This window comes from Vipera berus, assembly GCF_964194415.1.
Source record: "Vipera berus genome assembly, chromosome: 11".
Classification (NCBI taxonomy): domain Eukaryota; kingdom Metazoa; phylum Chordata; class Lepidosauria; order Squamata; family Viperidae; genus Vipera; species Vipera berus.
The window spans coordinates 3866286-3887474 of record NC_138214.1 but is presented as its reverse complement, the minus strand read 5'-3'; the positions used below and the strand labels follow the sequence as shown (position 1 = coordinate 3887474).

Below are 21189 nucleotides of genomic sequence, written 5' to 3'. Positions count from 1 at the left end.
TTAAGACACCAGGCTAGAAACTGGGAGATGGTGAGTTCTAGTTCTGCTTTAGGCCTGAAAGCCGGCTAGGTGACTTTGGGCCAATCACCAGGAGATGGCGAATTCTAGTCCTGCCTTGGGAATGAAAGCCAGCCGGGTGACTTTGGGCCAATCGCCAGGAGACAGAGAGTTCTAGTCCCGCTGTAGCCATGATAGCTAGCTGGATGACTTGGGTCAATCACCAGGAGACGGTGAGTTCTAATCCTGTCTTAGGCATGAAAGCTGTTTCCCAACCCACCTCACAGGGTTGTTGTTGAGAAAATAAGAGGAGGAAGGAGTATTGTGTACGCTTACCGGCTTGAGTTATTTATAAATCAGGATAAAAATAAACATCAATCCATAACTGAATGCAACTCATTTGTAAATTGCAAATGAAAATCCACTGAGCAATTGGGCCCATCAGTTATTACCCAATGGAAATAATTTCTTAGTAATAAGGGCACAGTGGATCCATTTCCATCCATGTTTCTGTAATAGGGATATAATTCAAAAGAATTTGACGTCTGAAAACATTAAACCTGATCTCAGTGTCAATATCTGTAATAATGGCTTCTTCCCAGAACAATTTTGGAATGGATGCTTTAATAAATGCCTGAAATTATTCTCTCAAAATGAGAGACTTTAATTGTGAGCACAAATGGGGCTTAGAGATTTCTTCCACTGTTTGAAAGTGGGTCTGGCTTGTGAAACTGGACCCAGGGGGATGAAGACCTCCAAGGTCCCTCCCAGTTCAATTCTGAACTGAGTTGAATTGAATATTTCAGAATGATTATATTGTTAATTAATAAATAAACCATTTGGTTAAAAAGAAAAGAAAAACACAAACCATGGGCAGGTGACTTTTTTCCTTAAAAGTTTCAGTTTCCCATCCAGGCTACTAAACAGTTTGCATACTCAACAACGGAAGTTAATCCATGAATTTGGAAGGATAACGTCGCCCCTACACCTTTAGTTCTACGCCGGGAAAAACCCGAATAACCAAAGATCCACATACGAACACCCGCAAAAACCTCAGAAAACATATGTGTGTGTGTGTGTGTGTGTGTGTGTGTGTAATTATATATAATTATACATAATTATACATAATTATACATATATATCCTTGGAAAAGCGCTGGCTCTTCTGCTTTGAAACAGAGATGAGCACCGGCCCCTATAGTTGGAAACGACTAGCACGCATGTGCAGGGGAACCTTTACCTTTATATATAATTATTTTATACTGGCTTTTAACAGAATTGTAGGGATTTTATAAAGAGCAGAAAATCAGAATCTGAAATCTTTTCCAACTCATTCCTTTTATGAAAAGGGAACTTTTTTTTTCTCCTGAGCTGCAGAAAACGGTTAGTTTGGACAAGGTCCCACTCGACTCCTGCTGCTTTTTGGCCACTGCAAACCAACTCATAAAACCCAGATAATGCATCCTAATAACAGCAACTTGTAAAGCCCATTCCAAAGCTGGCACTTCTCCCTTTTTAAGAAAGAAAATAAAAAGCGGTTCATATCTTGATAATTCTTCAAAGCATTTTTCCCCCTATACTTTTCTTTGGATTTGGGTCCCCTTCAAAGTGATTTATCATCCAGCACCATCCAGAACCTAATGGCCCTTTTAAGCCGACAGTTTGGGGGATTTTTCCTGAAAAGAAGCCCCGCGGAGAAAGAAACGGGACTTTGCTAACAAAGTACTAGGGCAGGGGTAGGCAACCTCGGCTCTTTTATGACTCGTGGACTTCAACTCCCAGAATTCCTGAGCCAGCTGTACTAGGGCAAAATTTTCAGCCTTCAGAAACTTTTTCCTCCTTTGTCCCCGCCTTCCTTCGCGCTCATTGGCTTCTTTCTCGGAGCGCTCCCGCCCCTTTGCCCTCCAAGCCCGCCCCGCTCCTTTCGGCCCAATAGTCCCGCCTCCCGCGCGTGGATTGGCCGTCCCGTCCAGCCCCTTTGAGAAACCCTCCCCATCTTCTCACGCCCCTATTGGCCAGTTCGAAAGCGAACGTTCCTTGCGCCCTTCCTGCTCCCCGCCCCTTTAGCAATGGCGGCGGCGCTCGGCTGCTGAGCGCGGCCTTCTCTGAGAGGAAGCCCAGGCTCCTTTTTTTCCGCCCCCCCCCTCAGCCCGGGGAGGCGCCCAGGGCGGGCGAAGAGGGGCGGAAAGGGCGGGGAGGCAGGCCTTGGGCTGACCGCAGTGAACCGGGAGGAGAAGGGCCGGGCCTGGAAGGGAATGGAGAAGGGCGCTGCCAGCCTGGAGGAAGGCCTGAGGGGGGCAGAGGCCAATGCGGGCCCCTCTAGAGGCGCGGGGGCCCCTCAGGAAGGCCCCAGGAGCCAGTTGGCCGAAGAGGGCGCCGTGTCAGGGGCCGTGGGCCCCGGGGTGGCCCCAGACTCCCCAAGTGATTCCCCTGGCCCCCATGCAGACTCCTGGCTCCAGAGGATGCCGGGCCTGGTCCACAAGGCCCCTGGCCTGAGGGTCTCCCTGCCAGAAGCGCCCCCGCTGACGGTGCTGCTCCTGCAGAGATACATGGCCGAGGGGCTGCCGCCCCTGCCCGACACCCCCTGCCCGGCCTATTACTATGACGTGACTGTCACGGATGGCACCTGCCAGGAGAAGTGCTTCCTGGCCCCCCAGCTGAACGGTCTGGTCCAGCAAAACAGGCTCAGGGCTGGCCGGCGGGTGAAGATCACCCAGTGTTCCTACATGTACAACGAACGGAGCCTCAGCCCGGGCTTTGTGTGCGTCGAAGGGCTGGAAATCCTAGCAGGGCCTGGGGCCTTCACAGGGGTTGCCTCCCAGCTCCGAACGTGCCACGTGAAGGCCAACCTCCCCCTGAAGGGGGGCAGGAAGCATTACCTTCCTCTGTGGAACAATGACGATCCCTTTGGGGATGTGTGGGTGGCAACGAAACCCCCGAGGGAGGTCGGTCTGGAGGGTAAGTGGAGGAGGGCCAGGCCAGAGAAAGGCTACGGGCAAAGTGCAGGGAGTGGCATGACGACACGGAAGCCTAGAGGGTCCTTGAATGGTCCTTAACTCTTCTTGGAGCCATGAAATTGGGTTGTGTCGTTAACAGAGTTTGCGCAGGTCGCCAAGCCATGGTTTGGCCTTGAGGAGGAATGAGCAGTCAAATTGTGGTTAAGAGATTCAGAGTAGCAGAAAAAGCTACTGGCCGAAATTGGAGGAAGGAATCACGTATGGGCATATAGGTCTTTTAAGTTGGCCTTGACTCAGGGCAATTGCCTGGCCATCTCCCTAAGAGCTTCAAGGGACTTTGAAGTCAAAGATTAGCAAAGATTTTCAGAAGCATTTTACCCTCGCTGTCTTCCTGGAGATGAGAGAGAGGGATTGATCAACACCCAGCTGGCTTTGCCTATGGCCAGATTAAAATTCAGGGTCTTCCAGCCTGGTGCTTTTAACTATTACATCAACCTGGGTCTCATTTAAGGAATCATAGTCTCTGTTTATTAGAAGTACATCCTGCCTAACTTTAGCTTTGCCTCCAGTTCCTTCTCACAACAGAGACCTTGTTGGTTTGAGAGATGCTCAGTTTTTATGGCTTAGGCTCCTTGCTTTCCTGTGTCCTACGTATGTAAATCTGAAGTAGCTTACTGCTTTTTTGTGCAACACTAAGCTATGGTTTGGTGTCACATTTGAGTTGCCGCACTTTCAATATTTGCCTATTAGATTTTCTTTAATAATGCTCTAATGCTTTTTGATTTGGGACTTCGAATGTGAATTGAACAGCTACATTGGCATGCTTTTGAGTCAGTATCAAAGCAGTTACGCTGTACGACTAGCTAACTTATCTGCATGGGGCTTTGAAGTTAGTGTTTGTAGTAATATATAAAAGCAATGAAATCATTGCAGCGTTGCCAGTTCTGAGCTCATATTTACTCTTGTTCTCCCCCCCCAATAGAATTAAAACCAACATCTATCTCTACTCTGGCCATGTCCTGGGAAAGCAGATTCAGCTTCCCACCATTACGAGTCAGAATCATCCATAAGTCTCGGTTACGGTATTTTGGAAAACCAAAAACAAAGCTAGATGTGCCATATCAGGTATGAATACTTCTGATACAGAGGAATTTTTAAAACTAGTATCTAAAATGTATTGCTGTGTTAATATATGAATCCCAGATAGACAACCCCAGTTATCCATAAAATCATTTTTACATAGACTTATTGTTTTAGTAAATGTAGTCAAGAGCTTGTAAAATACAACCAAAAGTATGTTTATGTATATATTTACAGTACATGCTGAAACCCAAACACTCTCAGCACATCAGCAGTGGCTGTTGCAAAATAGAGTGTCGCCAAAATGATGGGATATTTGTCGGCCATGTCATCATCCAAATGCCACCTTTATGTACCCAGTTGTTTGACACCAGTTGACAAATCATGGCATTTGTGCAATGATGCAATCACCACATGCCTCTGTAGTACAATAATATGTAATTAAATAATTACCTATTTGATTTGGTTAGAGGTGTTTGTTTCGCTTAGCCAATGTTGAGGAAGGGGAAGCAAGTATGATTCTGCATCCACTCTTGATAATTATATTAAATAACATGCCTTCTGTAGACTGAGTGGTTTAACGTTCTGAAAATTTCCCTTAAATATGTTGTTACTTTTGGTACTCTTTGTTTTCAGATACTATGTTCCATTTTTGACACTTCTGCTAAACGAGCTTCAGCTTGCACAGGCCCATTCCCATGATATCCCATATTCCTGTGTCTTACGAAGAAAAATCTCATCCCTTCCGTTTGCTCTCCATTCATCAATCTCACCACAATATGCACTAAACCATAAACTAAAGTCTTTGAGGGGTGCTTGGTGCTCTCTGAGCTTGCTTGTTTTCTTGCAAAGTAGGTAACGGCATCAGTGCTAGTCAAGGAAGTTCAGAGAACACCAAGGACCCCTCATTTCAGCCCTGACCTACAAATATTCTCCTTTATTGGTACTAAGCCCTTCGTTCCTACCTTTTTCAATCCCTCTCGTTCCTTCCCAGTTTCAACTCCTGTGGAATTTTTGCTTTTAAGATTATACGTTGCATATAATTTTTGGCGATAAATTTAGAAGCAAAAAGTGCATAGAATGAAAAGCATGCTTCAACCTCAGGCATTTAAAACAGCCTTTCAGTAATGTAGTCTTTTAACTTTTTAAGAGTAAATGTTCTTATATTTGCAGGCTTATTTTGATGTGGCTGATCAATCTGGCATGGTGTTAATGGTGCTGTGGGGCTCTTTATGCCCTGAATGGTACCACAGTATGAAAATCGGCACAGTGCTGCTGCTTGAAAAATATGCTGTTAAAAAAAGTATATCTTCTCAAATACAGCCAAGACGTGAAGATTTGCACATGAAGAGATTCAGTTCAATAGGTTAAGTATCCCAAATATGATTATTTTTTTTTGGTATAGCTTTTAGAGAAAATTCGTTTGTAGTCGGTCAACAAAGGTCTATCTGACCATTCATTTTGCCTGTATACAGTGATTATCTGAGACAAAGAATGTATGTTATTTTGTTAGTTCAGGCAATGAAGAAACCGATTGTCATAACCAATCACTTTTGCAGTAATCATTCTCACGTAGCAGGAAGCCATTTTCCTACTTGGCTACACAACATGGGATCTGCATCTAATTCATCTCTTCTCAGGAGGGCTCCGACTGCCGCAATTAGTTTCCAATTATTTTGATTTGCTTGCCTCCTGATGTCTGATATATAAGTTCTAATTTTCCTTTGGATACAGGAATTGGCTGGGTGACTTTGGGCTGGTCAGTTATTCTCAGCCCTGTCTAAACCAGGAAGTCAAAAAGCATCAATTACCAAAATGCACCGAAGCAGCATGGCAGATTTCAGCCCATAACCTTCCCTGAAGAAGCCTTTATCCTGCAGTGGATTGGTTTAGGCAGATGATAATTACATAAGCATATATAAGAAAATACGTAGTCAAGAAAGTGAACTGTTTTCATTGGTCAGAAGGAGCAGTAAAGGGAAGCCGATGATGCATGTAAACAGTTTGACAGTGATTCTAATTGTCTTGTGAAGTATCAGATTCAAGTTCATCGGTCTGAGACTTTTCAAATCTTATCTCTCAATAGGTCAGTGGAAGCAGATTTTTTTTTTGTTGTTGTTTTCTGGAAGTGCTGATAGGATTCGGTTGATAATGGAGAGTTAAAAATAATGTTGGTGGGAGGAAGGTCCAAGTGAAGGAAAGGTGCAAATTAAACAGTGAGAATATTAAAATGAAAAGCAAGGCCACCAGTAGCATAAATAGGATGCTTGGTTAGTCTCTAAATATCTAATTATCTGTCATATTTAGCAGACTCTTTTGGGTTGCTTGAATAAATGATTTGAAGTACACTGTAAAATAATAGCATGACCAGTGCTATTTACTTAAATTGCTCTGATTAGCTCATTTTTATAACACTATGAATGATTTGGGTTTTTTTAAATGTCTTGATGCATTAATTTAAGAATATGGAAGGGGGAGTTTATACAAATATAAATGCTAGTTTTCCAAGACACCCATCATAGTTCCTTTGATATTGTTATAATCAAATTCTCCTGTTGCTTATGAATATTGATAACCATTATTCAGGGCAGAACAGTTGGCTTAGTTGTGCTTTCTTTTCCCAGCTGGTGGAAAAAAGAACATGTTGAGAGCTGTAGTTTTCTTGAAAAGAGTTCCCATCTAACAGTTTTATGTGCTTCTTCTACTGGTATATACCTAAGTGCTCAGGCTGATTTCTACTGCTCCCAATATCAATGTACTTTCCTGTAGTAGATCTCTTGTAATTTATCTGTGATTTAAATGGCCTTGGAGAGGCCAGTTTTGTAAAAGGTAAGATGAACAGCACGCAAGTCTAATAAAAAAGGAAGTTATGTACGGAAGAAAAGAATGAGAGTAGTAGAGCTGTTTAGATTTAATTCCCAAGAAACACAAATGCAATATTGGGGGCGGGGGGGGGATTTTTTGTCCTTTGATGCCCTGTTTCAAGTTTCTCTGACATGTTTATGCGACTTGCCACAGGCCTTCCCCAAAGTGTTTAAAATTAGATAAAACAAACTTTTATAAAAATGTGTATGTTTAAATGACTAGAACAAAACTAATGTAGCTGGTAATTTTGTCAAACATAATTGTCATCATCTGGTTAATTCTTTTTTAGAAATTGCTTTGAACGTTCGAGACCCCCCAGCTAAAATTGACATCATTCCAGAACATAAAATTAAACCAGAGTGGAAGTTGCCTAGCGTTGAATATCAGTTTGTAACAAGGTTATTATTAATATTATCATTTTGTCTATTTTTCATGAATTATTTTTCCAGACTGGAATATTAGTGTTAAAAAATTGAGAGGGAGACTAAAAAAGAAATGAAATTCTTTATGAAATGCTGTATGGTAATAGATATTAATTTATATATATGCGCGCGCGCACACACACACACACTGTTAAAATGGTACAACAGATTATTATTAGCTGCATTTGTGAATGTTACTACCACAAGCCCTACTGACCCTGTCTGATATGATGGCTTTCTCGGTTTATAAGAAGCCAGCGTAAAATTCTGTGAAGAAGCAATAGATGGTCTGTGCATTTATTCCCAATAAATGGGAATATCAGCAAAATGTCTCTCAAAAATAGTAAACCCGCTCATAAAATAAACCAAATAGTGTCAAAATTATAACTCTCGTTGCCTGGACCAATTCATTTTGCATCAACTGTAGCCTCTGAAGGCTTTCTAAGAGTCATTACAGTAATCCAAATAGGAGTGTCTGAGTCACAAATGACTAAGGAAGACCTTAGGCAAATTAGTGTATGAGATGTAACTGTACAAAAGCTCGCCTGGCTACAGCTGCCATTTTTGACCATAAAGTTTTCAAATGTCTTAAAAACCTTTGTGGTTAGGTAGTTTGAGAGAACCAAATTCTCAGGGGAAGTCCTAGCCCACACTGATGTATTGTTTGAATGCCTCCATTTAGTGACTGTCTTGGATAAATAAATTTCTGGAATCTAGTGGGTGGCTTTTATCTGTTTGATATCCTTAGATCTCTTTGTGCTTTGAATCCTAGATCTGAACTGGACAAACTAGCACAAAATCAGTTTTGTGAAATCATTGGACTTGTACAATATGTTGGACGGGTTGAGCGCAAAAGGAAAAAAGGTATTTTTAAAGATTACACGTTTGGCTGTCGAAATATGTTTAGAACATTAATTAACATTTATTTTGTCACTATAGGTTGTGTGGATGACTTTTGGACATATCGCTGGGTACATGTTGTTGACGGGACCTCAGAACAGCCTTTTATAATAGAATTGTTTTCCACATCTCAGCCAGATATATTTGAGCAAATTTTCCCAAGTATGTATTCTTATAACTCTCCGTTATGTCAAATTTGTTTGGAATTTCAGGAATCAGAGTACTGGGTAACACTGTCATGGTGTCTTCGGATTTTTCGGGTGTCACAGTAGAAAGGATGAACTGTAAAGAATTCTTGGATTTCATTGATTCTAAACTGCATATATTTAGCCAATGGAGGAGAATATTTGTAGCCTGGGGTTGAACTGAGGGGTCCTTGGTGCTTTCCAAGCTTGGTGGTGATTCTTGCAGACGTTTCATTACCAAACTAAGTAACATCATTAGAACACTGCAAGAACCGGTTTAGTGACAGCAAAACAAACAGACACCACGTTGACAGCATATACCTCCTTTTTCCTTCCATATTCCATCTGATTGAGAATAAGATAATGTGAAGTAGCTATCGGTGCTTGTAAGCTTTCATTGTAGTCCATAGCCTTATCTCACCCACAAGAGAAGGTAAGACTGCATTGCAGTTCAGTGACAACCACCACGACTTCAGAACATTGCTCTTGATTACAAATTAAAAAGAGGATGTGTAAATATGAACCTAAAAAGTAAGAACCACCTCATCACACCAAAGATCTTATTGAGTCCAGCATCTAATAATCTGCTGCATGCTTTTGGCAACTTTACAGTTTGGGCATGAACGGCAGTAATCAATAGACATGTGTCTCCATCTCTTCCTCACTGCTTCTCTAGGAATGTTCTCTGTTTGGTGACAAGCTGTTTCTCATAAGGAGCTGATGCAATATTGAAGTTTCGGATTGCAGTTCATACTAGACAAAGCGTTCTCCAACGAATGCTTTATCTAGAGTCTGAACGATCAGTTGTCTCTACATTTCCTCCGGCAACATTTAATTTTCCTGTACATACAGGATATTTTTCAGCGTAACATGGCATCTTGGCACCCAAGATTGTGTCTGTAGTTTACAGTGATGGAGATCAGATACTGCTCTATCTCTGAAGCTACACTGTATGAACAACCACCAGGCCAAAGGCAGAAAGTGTTCTGAAAAAATAATTTGAATGCAGCAGAAAAAGAACTTGAGAAAGTGTGTCTATTTTACAAGTTATAATAATTAGTTTGCTCTTAATAGTTTTTCTTTCAAAACCTAACATTTAAAAACATAAATGTATCAAAATCGATGCCTCGGGTTTCAATCATGGACCGACATCGGTGATCTTTTTGCAAAAATTTATTTGGGCTGTGGTTATTATATGTAATGTTTAGTTTTGTTTTAATTGGGATTTACAAAAAGGGTTTTAAGGTTTGATTTTAATTTTTTACGTTTTAACTTAGATATAATTGCATGCCACCCAGAGTTACCCTATGGTAAGATGGACGGCCAAGAAATTTTATAAATAAAGAAATAAAAACGGGGAATTGTATGCTGTTTTAAATCTGCTTTGATTGGAGTAACTTGCAAGCCAAATAAATAAATAAAGAGGTAATACGATGCTTCTCTGTCTCCAGTGACCTACTTGGTATGTACCCAGATGAGAGTGGAACGAAATAGTCTGGAGAATGGCTCCAGTATGGTCTATTTAACAACTTCTGTGAAAAGTCAAATGTTTATTTCAGGTAAAAAAAAATCTTTTATAAAAATACATAACTTCATCTCCAATCCTAATCTGGCAAATCATGTCAGCTGTCTTTCTCTCTGTATATCCTTTGTACCAGTTTCTGTAGCTCGTGTTACACTTTTGCGGTACCATCATTGTGAGGACTGAAAGTGCTGCCCCCTTTTATTCCTTACACAACACTCTTGCCAGATGAGACAGCCCCAAGTGGCTTGATTACTTCCCCTAATTTGGCACTCCGCTGATTATTTCTCAAGAGTGACAGCCTTGTGCGTTCTTATTTGATGCTATTTTAATATCAACAATATGTTTTTGGTGCTGTGTTGAAACAAACAAAGCATTGGCATTTTTGTATCCCAAAATATGTTGACACACTGAATAATTGAATGTATTTACTGAGTGAGGATAGACTGAAATGTCATCACAGGGCTGGTTTTCTAGTACTTTCATTGATAGTGGCATTAAGTACATTTGACTATATTAGAGACTTCCGTACCTTCCATATCTGTAGCAATCCAGCATCACAACACAGCTTTGTATTCTAGAAATTATGTCAGGAGCTTCATAAAGGTTATTAATTCTCCAGAGTAAAGAGTCGAATCCAAATGGTTGTAACTATGAAAAACGGCCATAGGTAACGGTTGTAACTTAGAACAAAAGGTTGTAAGTCTTGGCCCTGCCTGTAGTGACGTTCTTAAAGTGGTTTACAAATACACGGTCTGCCTCTTTCCTGCCTGCCTGGCTGAACCACAACAATTACACCCCCATTTGCCATTACAAATTCCGTGACATTCTAGAGCAGGGGTGTCAAACTGCTGGCCCATGGGCCAGATGCCTCATTGGGAAGCTACACCCACCCTTGCTGGCAATGGCAAAACTGCCCCGATATGTTGCACGACGTCACGTGACGTCGCGAGTTTGACATGTCTGTTCTAGACAAGCCCACTCCGATGTTGAGAGCCTATGAAATAACCTTTGAACGCCTTACAGCACCATGCTGGAAACCAGTGTGGCCCAGTCACTTTCCAAAGCTGCTGTTTTAATCTTTTAATTAGAGCTGCCATGCCTTTTTGTTTTGTTTTCTTTAACGCAGGATGGCATAAGGGCCAGCCCTATATAAAAGATCCGAAAGTGCAAAACTTTCTCCAGTGGATGACAACGCAAGAGGAAGCTTCCTATGTAGACAAAGTCGTCATTGGGGGATACTATGCCTTTCCGCCACTCCCACATACGTTTGAAGAATATTGTAAAAATATGAATGGTACGCCATTTCCTTCTGTAGTTTCCTAACATGCTGGCCCAGTTTGAGTAGCCTTATTACTTGCAGACAAAATGTTTCTGTGCAACTGGGCCCAGTGGAAATATTTATAGATGCTGGGAATTTGTCATTAGGTAAGGGTGTAGCAAAGCGTGACAATTCTTCATTCATTATTCCCTTTTAAACTTTGTTAAGACCGGTCGTTAAATTGAAGTCTTATTTTAGTTCCATGTCCAAAAAAAGGAAAAAAATAGCTGGAGACGGTGTTTGAATTTTAAGTGATGCTAGATGGTGTCATCTAATCGAAGTTCACTGTGCAAATGGAGGAAGAAGGAATGTCTGGTGCGTAGTCCATAATGTCATGATGGAATGGCAGCTGTCAACAGGATTGTTCCCTTTCTCCTCATCCACATGGCAGATGAGTTTGAGATGGTTGGGGATTACGATACACAAAAATGTCCTAAATGGGATGAGAATGAGGGGAACACTGGACACATTAAATAATAGTGGGCACATCCCACAACAACCTAATGTTATAAGGATGTCTGCAGCTTTTGTGCCCCTAAAGGAGGCTTATGGGTTATACTCGAGACAGACTATAAGCCGGATTTTTCTCATTTGTTGATGAGAAAAATTTTAAACTGATGCTGTGCCAGTTTAAAAAACAATAACCATGTTACATTCTTTTGCCATCTGAATTTTACATATCCGTACCTGTACTTATATGGTGCTATCTTTCTTAAAAAATTGCATTTCAGAAGAATTCGTTTTGATATACATCAGTGATATTGGCAAGGAGATTGACAGTTTGCACTACAGGGAACAGAAGCACATTGCTTTTCAAGGGATAATTAGTGCTATAAGATGTGTCAGCTGTAGCAGTACCTCCCAGGATGCCTCAGGAGAATCGCCAGTGCAGGTATGGTACTTCAGCATTAATAGCCTAGCACTTAAGATAGTATGAGTATGATTAAAACTGAAATATTCTGCATTTGAATTTAAGGAACCTGTAGCGATGATGACTTCTTAACTACTTTTCTCTTATTTTGAACAGGTGTAAAATTAGAAAGTTACAGGTTAAGCTTTCGTGACACTGTGACCTTTTAAGAAAGATCTCGATACGTGTCATATTTTCTACATTGTTTGATTGAAGCAGTGGGAATAAGTTGGAAAGGTGTTTGAGACAGAACTTTATATCTTAATTAAGATCCTGCGTGTTTTTTCTGCTAAATTGATTCTGCTGTTTCTGGTGATGAAACTGAATCTAGCTTAAAAAAAATATGGAAAATACTAACTGGTAGACAGTGTGTAAATTTGATTTAAAATTATTTCTGTAGATTGAGAAAAGGTCTTCAGTACATACTTTGTCAGAACACCAGCAAGCGAGAGAATCACCTCCTAAGCAGAAGTCACCATCTCTGGAGCAACAAATCATAGTAACCAGAAGTTGTGCAAAGAGACAGATTGCAGCTGTTGAGTAAGGAAGTGTTTGCCTTGAAGTGGAGTAGTTTCTAGTTTCTTTGGCAGTTGTGTATGTTATCTTGTAGTCTAGTGATGGCAAGCCTTTTGGCCCTGGTGTGTCAAAATTTTGGAAAACACCTTCCTGCTTGATCCTGTGATCAGTGCAGGTTACCTTGTGAAGAAGTCAGTTCTTCTTGGCTCCAGGTCTTGGACAGAAGCCAAATTGTCATCTGTCAGAGATGTTCTAGTGCAGGGGTCTTCAAACTGGGCCCTTTTATGACTTGTGGACTTCCACTCCCAGAATGGTGGCTGAGGAATTCTGGGAGCTGAAGTCCACAAGTCAAAAAAGGGCCCAGTTTGAAGACCCCTGCTCTAGTGGTTGCTTCACTGACCAGCAGCTGGACTAGTCACCCTTACTTCAGTGCTATTTTAATGCTTCCTGATGAGGGGTCTAGGATGGAGGGCAGGCCAAATTCCAAGCAGATCGGGTGTCCTCTTATGGAAAGCCCGCACTTCAACTTACACTGCTGCTACTCTCGTCAGCGTACAGTGAATTTAAACATTTGTTTCTTAATACAACCCAGCTTCACAGACTAGCAAAAAAAACAAAACTAATTGGTAATAGATGGAAGCGTTTTTATTCTCTTTGGAGCATAATTATGTGATCCGAGCTCATAGTAAAGAAGTTGTTTTATTGTAAAATAATTGCCTCCAAATAAATTTGAAGCTTGTTAACTATATTTTTAAGGACCACGGATCGTTCTCCAGGGTCTTCTCAGCCTTCATCTCTGACAAGTTCAACAAGCAAAAAAAGAATGTAAGTGGCCAATTCTTCATAATTTCATTGCTTTTTTTTTAAGTGGTGCCTTCATTTTGCTGTCGAGCAATTTTGATTTTTTTTTTAGTTCCAGTTTTTTTGCAAAGGATCTGCTGTGTCTATTGTACAGCTCATAATGTGGGAAAGGAACTAACTACGTGTTCCATTGTAACCTCATCTATCCCTGCTAGATTGTAGTGGGGAGAGGAATATAGTCTTCCCATTGAGGCAAATAATGCTGGAATGGGAGAGTCTTCCTTTAAAATGAGGATGTTTTTAAATTTTTAAATGCCTCCTTAAGTAATACCAGATGCCTGCAATTAGTGCAGGTTCGAGTCCCACCAGGCTCAAGGTTGACTCAGCCTTCCATCCTTCCGAGGTAGGTAAAATGAGGACCCAGATTGTTGGGGGCAATAAGCTGACTTTGTAAAAATGCCACTTGGGGGGGGAAAGCCCTAATAAGCAGGCATATACATAGAATGAAGGCTATTGCTAAGCACATTTGATTTGTGCTTCTTAGATTGTAAGCTGCCCTGAGTCTTCGGAGAAGGGCGGGATATAAATGGGATTAAAAAAAAAATTTTTAAGGCGTAAGAGTGCTTTCATTCTAGATATTTTGCTTATCTGTCTTCAAAGGGAGCAGGTGCTTTGTGGCATAAATGCTGTAAATTAACACTTAACGTGGGTCAGAAGTCAGGATGCACACATGAAAGAATTGGATTTCTGTGATGTCATGATATGTTATCACTTTTGTCTTATTCTAATTGGCAGTAGGTGCTGGTGCTTCCTTCTGCTTTCCTCACTAGCTATTAGGGACTCACCTGGGATCTGCTTTCCCCCAGCCAGACTGATAGTAGCTTTGGAGCAGGGGGAAGGGCAGGAAAATTGTATGGAAAGGATGGGGAATCCCCTTTCCTGGGTGCTTCTCAGATACCAGCTGTGTCATATTTTCATGGATCATACCATCTGATATTTTGCTGCTCTCGGTGACAGTCTGCTTGAAATTTTGAAGGTGTTGCAGTTTTTCGCAAGATAGTTCCGATGAAGAGAAAGGCAATGCTGAAGTGATGGAAACAGCACAAAGACCTGAAAGTAAGTACTTTGTTATACTAGCAACAGCTTTTTACATTCCAATAAGCTGGGGTAGAAAGCAAATAGTAATAACACACTGTCTCCATCTTTGATGTTAGTGTCAATATGTTAATATCATTCATGTATGTATGTATGTATGTATGTATGTATGTGTATATATTTACGTGGTTGCCTAGGAGAAGTTTGCTTTCTGTGTTGCTTAGCTTCTTGGTGCTTATTGAAGGGAAGTAGTAATGACATTGCCTAGAAGAGATCAGCCTTGGTTTTTAATTCCAGATTGATTCCTCCTTATGAGGTGCGAAGGTTGTACTTCTTGATGAATGTGATTAGCATTCATGGTTACTTTGCCACATGTTAATTTGGTATGCCGGTCTAGTATACAAAACAGCTAAATTAAGCTGTACTTGTTTTTTAAAAGCCAGTGGTTCCTTGGGATCAGGAGGAGAACTCTGATGCCATGACAACTTGGTGTTACCCAACAACGGGAGTTTGCTGCATTGCTGTTAGTGTTCATCTTGAATTGATGTCTGCCTCCAAATTGCACTGAAAGTGACACATAATCCAATTGTTTAGACCATCATTGATATCATTAATGCAGCTTTTTGCATTATTTACTTGCATTCGTTTCATTAATACAGCATTTTGGATCACCTAATCTCAGGCCCTTTGCCATTTGGAATTAATTCTATTATACAAATTAAAGATGAATGAGAGGCTGTATAAAAAGAATCTAAAGCAGAATAGACAATGCATTAATCATTCAGTTAACTATCAGATAATTTCTTTTCATAGTCATAAAAAATTATTAATACAACTGTAGAATGTACTTTAGTCTTTAATAATGACCTGTCATTAGTGGCTAGATTTATGTCAGGAGCTATTAAGCAACTTGTTTATGGAAGGACTATATAATAAAATAAAGGTTAATTTGAATTGCATTTATCTATTGCATTAGTACTTCTTGTGGTTTTATTTATTACCATTAGCATTTGTGCTTATCTCTTTTTGTTCTTGGGATTAACACTATATGCCAGTGGCCATAGAATATAAATATAGTGAATTTATTACAAAACTAGAAAGACTACACGCTCAAGTGGTATTGGAGTTGTGTTGACAAATACTCTTAGATTGGGGAAAGCAACTTTTTCCAAGCGGAGGCCTCCAGTTAAATTTTAAAAACATTTGTGAGTGCATTTTTATAAAATAGTAGGTAGGCTGAAAACAGAAACTAAATTTGATTTCATCTAGTGAAAAATTAAACATAGTCAATCACGGCTTCCAATTTCTTCCCTGTGGGGAAAAGCAAAAACCAAACCAGCTATAATTGGGTAACAGATCTTGGAGGTTGTATAGCTCTGTTTTAAAATGACCAGGTGGCTTATGTCTTATGCCCGTTACAGCAAAATGGGCGATCGTATAAATCAAACAAATGAATAATCCTACATGCCGCAGAAGAATTTAAGGGCTTCAGAAAAAAAAAGTCACAATTCCCAGTAAGTTATTAAGAAGTCTGTATAAAAGTGCTGTTGCTAGTGGTGCAGCTGAGGGCATCTCCTAATACTTAGTTGCCACTTCCGGGATCAGCTCCAGATGATAGTCTCACTTAACATTGGTTTTTTGTTTTTGTTCGTTTTGGCTTGTTGATACGAAACTTAATCAAAGCCAATGATGCAGGATCCAATCTGGGTGGGTCGCCAGGACCGGAGGTGTCTGGGACACGGGGCCCCTTGTCAGTCAAAAGGGGGTGCTGATTTACCACTAACTTATCAAGTACTTAGGAGGTCATGGAAACACAGCCAATCACCGGCCATCAACACACCAGTCAACTAGTAGGAAGGCGCCATAGAAATACGAAACATAGAATTGCGCTAAGCACATATTCCGGTAGAGAGTAGTTCTTTGAGAATGGGCTCCAGAATGAGTCCGAAAGCTTGGAATCCGAAACCTCTGGTCCCAGTGATTGGATCTTGTAACATTATCCTGGGACACGTATATTCGCCTTCATTCGTGAAAGCTGACGATTTTTAGATCGCAGCTCTGGAGAGGTATGATGGACAGTTTGCTTTTCTATTGGCCAGGACCCTTGTCTCAGCTATAGAATATACATCAACTTCAGCAGTCTTCAGGAGCTCCCCTTAAGATAAGCTGAAGAAGCTCATCTGATTTGCTGTTTTGAATGCCTTTCCTGGTCAAATAGCCCTTTTGGAGCTGAGGTGCTCAAGGATACTTAAAATTTTCTGGATGACAGATTACTGTCTTTATATTAGCAGGTCACAAAGAAATAGCTGATGCATCTGAAAAAGTTCACCCACAAAGGATGTGCGACAATTCCTGGGAAAGTGTTCTCTGGACCACGGTAAAAAACAATTTAGCACAGCACTTGAACTTCAGTAAGATTTCCTCAGAAAGCTTCCCTTGTAAATTTGATTATGTTCACAAAGAAGATTTACTGGAACAGTACAATCTTCAGGCAGCCAAATTCCAGCCAGAAGAATGCCTAGCAAGTGGAGAAATGAGTCACTTTGAAAATGCCTGCCCTCTTGAATACTATGAAGTGGCTATCCTTGGTAAGTAACTACTAACTTTGACACACTTAGAAACTTGGAACGTTTGTGGGGTTGTGTCTTAACAAAAAAGACAATGCCACACAGTGCTACAAGGCACGTGATTCATGTTTGCTGGTGTGTAGGAATGAGGGTTTTTTAAGAGCAACTGGAAAGAAAGTAGGGTTAGCTCTCAAAGAACCTTTTTCCATATAGCCAAAGAGACTGTAAAACACAGTATTGTTGAAAGTAGGCAGTTTCAAGCGTAAACCCAAACTTGCATGGTGCTAAAAGCAAAATGAAAACATGCCTGCATTTGTGACACCATGCTGGAAACTGCCCCAGGCTGTAGGTGGAGAACAGGGAATATTACCATTTTAACATTGGTTGAGTTACTGTATGTTATTCAGAAGTACGATGATAGAAACAATTTAAAACATACCGTAGTAATCTGAAAGGAAGGCAGATAATGAGGAAAAAAACAACCCATGGGTGAATTGTTTAATAGAGTTATGCTCATATTTTGAAACCTTAACTCAGGACAGGTTATCTGCTTAAACTGAGCCACGTTGTCATTGATTTGCTTTTGAATTAAACATTGGAAAAACGAACGGAACAACAAACCCATTTAGGAATGCAGATGTTTCCCTAAATTCTTTCAAGGAAAGATTGGATGGGCCATTGTCTGCAGCTTTGGGCAGTGAAGCATGAGACTTGACCCTTGGACTTAAAGCTTTGTTTGATGACCAGATTCTTGAAGACGATCGTATAATTCGTTAACCCAGCTTTTTGGTATTAACAAAAGTACTGTATCTCTTGGAACAGGCATAAATCATGACGTAGCTATAGAGGTTGCCTTCCTAAGTGACTCTTACTTATTTCAAGTCAAAGATACATCACCAAATGCAGGACCTTCTCGCATAAGTGATACTTCAGCTTGCCAGGAGGCCACTAATCAAGAAGGACTTTCTGAGTTACTTTCACTTCCAGGTAGGATCTTCCAGATAACAGTGATTTTGTATACGGCTGTTGCCACTTGCCTAAAAATAAGCAATTGCAAATTAAGGTTTACAATCTGATAGCTCAATTCATAATATCTCCACTGTAGAGAGCTGCCTTCTAACCAGTTTTACTTAGAGCCAGATTGAGGGTTTTGCTGACTAGTGCTCTTCTCAGCTTAAAAATAATTTACATCTAGATGGACCAATCTCTTTCCTTCTGAAGAGGGAGCAGCACTATTATTCAGCAATGATTCTTTTGAAGCTCCCTCTTCCTCTTTTTTTCTGTTTTTAAAAGTACTTATCTTTGGCAGCTGTAGAGGATTTAAAGAAGGTGACCTCATGTTTAAACAAATATATTTTCATTGCAGGTGTTTGCCTTCAGTGGCTTTGAATTTATAACTCAGAGTGTGGGTTGCTTGCAAATTATCCTCTTCAGATTATCAATGCCAACTTTCTCTGTGCTATATTAAGAATTTCTAAACTCCCCAGATAATGGAAGATCCAAAAAAGAGATCTTTATGGTGCCAGTCGCTTTGTTTCTATAGATTTTTATATTGGGAAACAGGCAGCTATAAGAAATCTGCCACTCCTTCAAATTCTAGAAAAGAAGTTGTAATGCTCTTTTAAAATAAAAACGGTGGGTTTTAGCGGCAGAGTGGGTCGTTTCGTGACTCATTGTTTAACTTTAGGAATTGTAAGTTATGGCATTACCCTCTGTTTAATTCTTCTCATCTACGGATTTTGTCTTAAACTCAAAACGGCTAACGCTTTTGCTGTCACGTGGTTTGAAAAGTAACCGGTATCTATGATTGCTTTGCCTATTAGGTCAAGTTTTTCTCCTATGTTGTAATTGCTTGCCACATTATTGGGGTTGGAATTATTTTCCTTTCCTGTTCTTGTTCACAATCTTTCTGGAATTAATCTTAAAGTAAACTGGTGAATAGGTAGCTACTTTTCCTGAATGTGTAACATGTCCATTATCTGTTTGCCTACTAGATGATATAAAAACCGCTGCGCTGGAGAACCAACGTGTCATTTGTATACTAGACGTCTGTTCGTTAAATCATGAGAAAACTGAAGTCTTTCTTAGGAAAATATATAAGATAACAGAAGGTGATGTAGTTAACCAAACATAGTTGATGGCTGATACAAATGTAAACTGTTTTTCTCCTGCTATACTATCCGCAGTTTGGATATTTAGCAGCGGTTAAGGAAAGTTTCTGCTTCTTCCATACTTGAATTTTATAGAAGTGTTTTGACAGATACTTGCCTCTCAGATCAGGGTTTTCTGGCAACAGGTTTTGCACACACATTGCTTTCTTAACCTTTATTTAAGTTTAAAGTAGTAAAAGATAAAAACGAGCGATGCATCCGATAGTCGGATCCTGTCCTGTATATTGGAAACCGTACATCGGAAGACTGTGGCTCTTGCTGCTTATCTCTGCTTTCTAGGTAACTGAATTTGGTCTGATTACAAAAAGTTTGTTGTGGGTTAGGGAACATCTTCAATTGGCATAGATAGGGCAGTCAGAAGCAGAGGTGCCTCCTTCAAAAGTTGCCTCATTCATCGCCTTTCATCGACAGCCTGCAGAAGGCTTCGATGAAGGATAAAGGAAGGCAAACCCACGACAGAGCTTTCACATTTTGAACTTGTTTGTGGAGCCTGCATAAATGCTGCAGCGGGAGAGTGTCATGGCTGTAATCAAGCCCTTAGATTTGCTGCTGCGTCAACTGTGGATCATGATTACATTGCCAGCTGATCATTATACAGTTGCGGCCTCTTCTGCAGAAGATGAGCTGGGGAGGGGGGGGAAACACTCCCATCAGAAGTCGTAATTTGGGGTTTCGTTATGGAATGGAAATGAAGTAGAACTGCATTGGAGGCAGAAGTACCCAGTGCAGACGTGTGAAATCTGATCACATGGTCTGAGAGCGGGCATAGTACAGCTGCAGTCCAGTCACCCAGAAAAGGGAAGTTGACTGTGTATCTGTATTCAGATTTGGAAGAAGTGAGTAGGCCTTTTAGTGTAACTGGGAAGAAATGAGCAGTCCTTTCTTTGTATAACGTATTGCACTATTGCTTTGATATTGCAGTTGTTTCTTGACAGGACCCCAGAGAGGCTGCTGGGTTTGCCATGAAAACCGTCTCTCCTGACGCTGCTTTTCCTTCCCTATATTAAAATAACAACCATGCCAGGAATTCCAGCCACCCCTTTCCATCAAGAAATGTGAGGTTTGACAATGCCTACTTGGTCCCTTTGGTGCCAAAATCTTCTCCTTTTTCTAGGATTTGAATTTTTTTTTATATAACAATTATAATGTCCAGTTCACTTCTGTTTAAATATATGGATTTTAAGATGTTACTGTTTAAAAAAATATACACTGAAACAAAGAACAAAATTTTTTATCAAGTATGTAATTGTGTGTAGTGCCAGAAGAGGATTATGTGTTAATGCGTTGCTTTCAGTTGGAATAAGTGCATTTATATAAATGCCTTGGCTCAAATAATTCCTCTTGAGTCCTGCTGCTACTTCATTGTATTGATGGCTAGTGGCTGAAGATGCTGAGCAATATTGGAAAATTAAGATGCAAAAGGTTGATATATGATTTCAGTGTTCAAACGCTGGTGCAAAAAAAGTATGATGGGGCTTAGAGCCATTCAAAATCAGTCGGATGTATTAAAACTATGTATGACGTTCATTTGAAGTGATGTTTCGCTTAAAAAGTGCTTTGAAATAAAACTGATGTTCTATATTAATAGTTTTGATTTTTTTATTTTTTAAAAGCTTACTTAACATAGATATATCTGTTGGCTTCTTAATTTAAAACGTCTCTCAATATATTTGCAAAACTGTAACATTGGAGCCGGTCTGGTGTAGTGGCATCAGGCTAGAAACTGTGAACTCTAGTCCTGCTTTAGGCACCAAGCCTGCTGGGTGACCTTGGGCCAAGTCCCTTCCACTCAGCTCCAAAGAAGGGGGGCGAGGGCGAAACACTTCAGAAATCTTGCCAACAAAACTGCAAGGACCAGTCTTGGCTGTCACCACAAGGCAA

At 40.4% G+C, this 21189-nt stretch overlaps 1 protein-coding gene across 5 annotated transcripts; it reads left to right on the top strand.

Annotated features, from left to right (window-relative positions):
• The first annotated feature begins 2074 nt into the window (after positions 1-2074).
• On the top strand, positions 2075-20886 carry RADX (RPA1 related single stranded DNA binding protein, X-linked). 5 transcript variants are annotated; one of them, XM_081336510.1, is made up of 16 exons: positions 2075-2954; positions 3936-4078; positions 5207-5399; positions 7188-7296; positions 8093-8184; positions 8260-8382; positions 9857-9964; positions 11057-11224; positions 11980-12140; positions 12559-12698; positions 13431-13499; positions 14512-14591; positions 16859-17158; positions 17960-18124; positions 19132-19248; positions 20244-20886. In XM_081336510.1, the coding sequence occupies exons 1-16, from the start codon at positions 2252-2254 to the stop codon at positions 20288-20290; spliced, it is 2718 nt and encodes a 905-aa protein (XP_081192636.1). In that variant the 5' UTR covers positions 2075-2251; the 3' UTR covers positions 20291-20886. The 5 variants fall into 5 exon arrangements, with proteins under 5 accessions (XP_081192636.1, XP_081192634.1, XP_081192633.1 ...); XM_081336508.1 differs by having other exon boundaries at positions 8093-8382; positions 11983-12140; XM_081336507.1 differs by having other exon boundaries at positions 8093-8382; positions 16862-17158.
• The last annotated feature ends 303 nt before the right edge of the window (positions 20887-21189 follow it).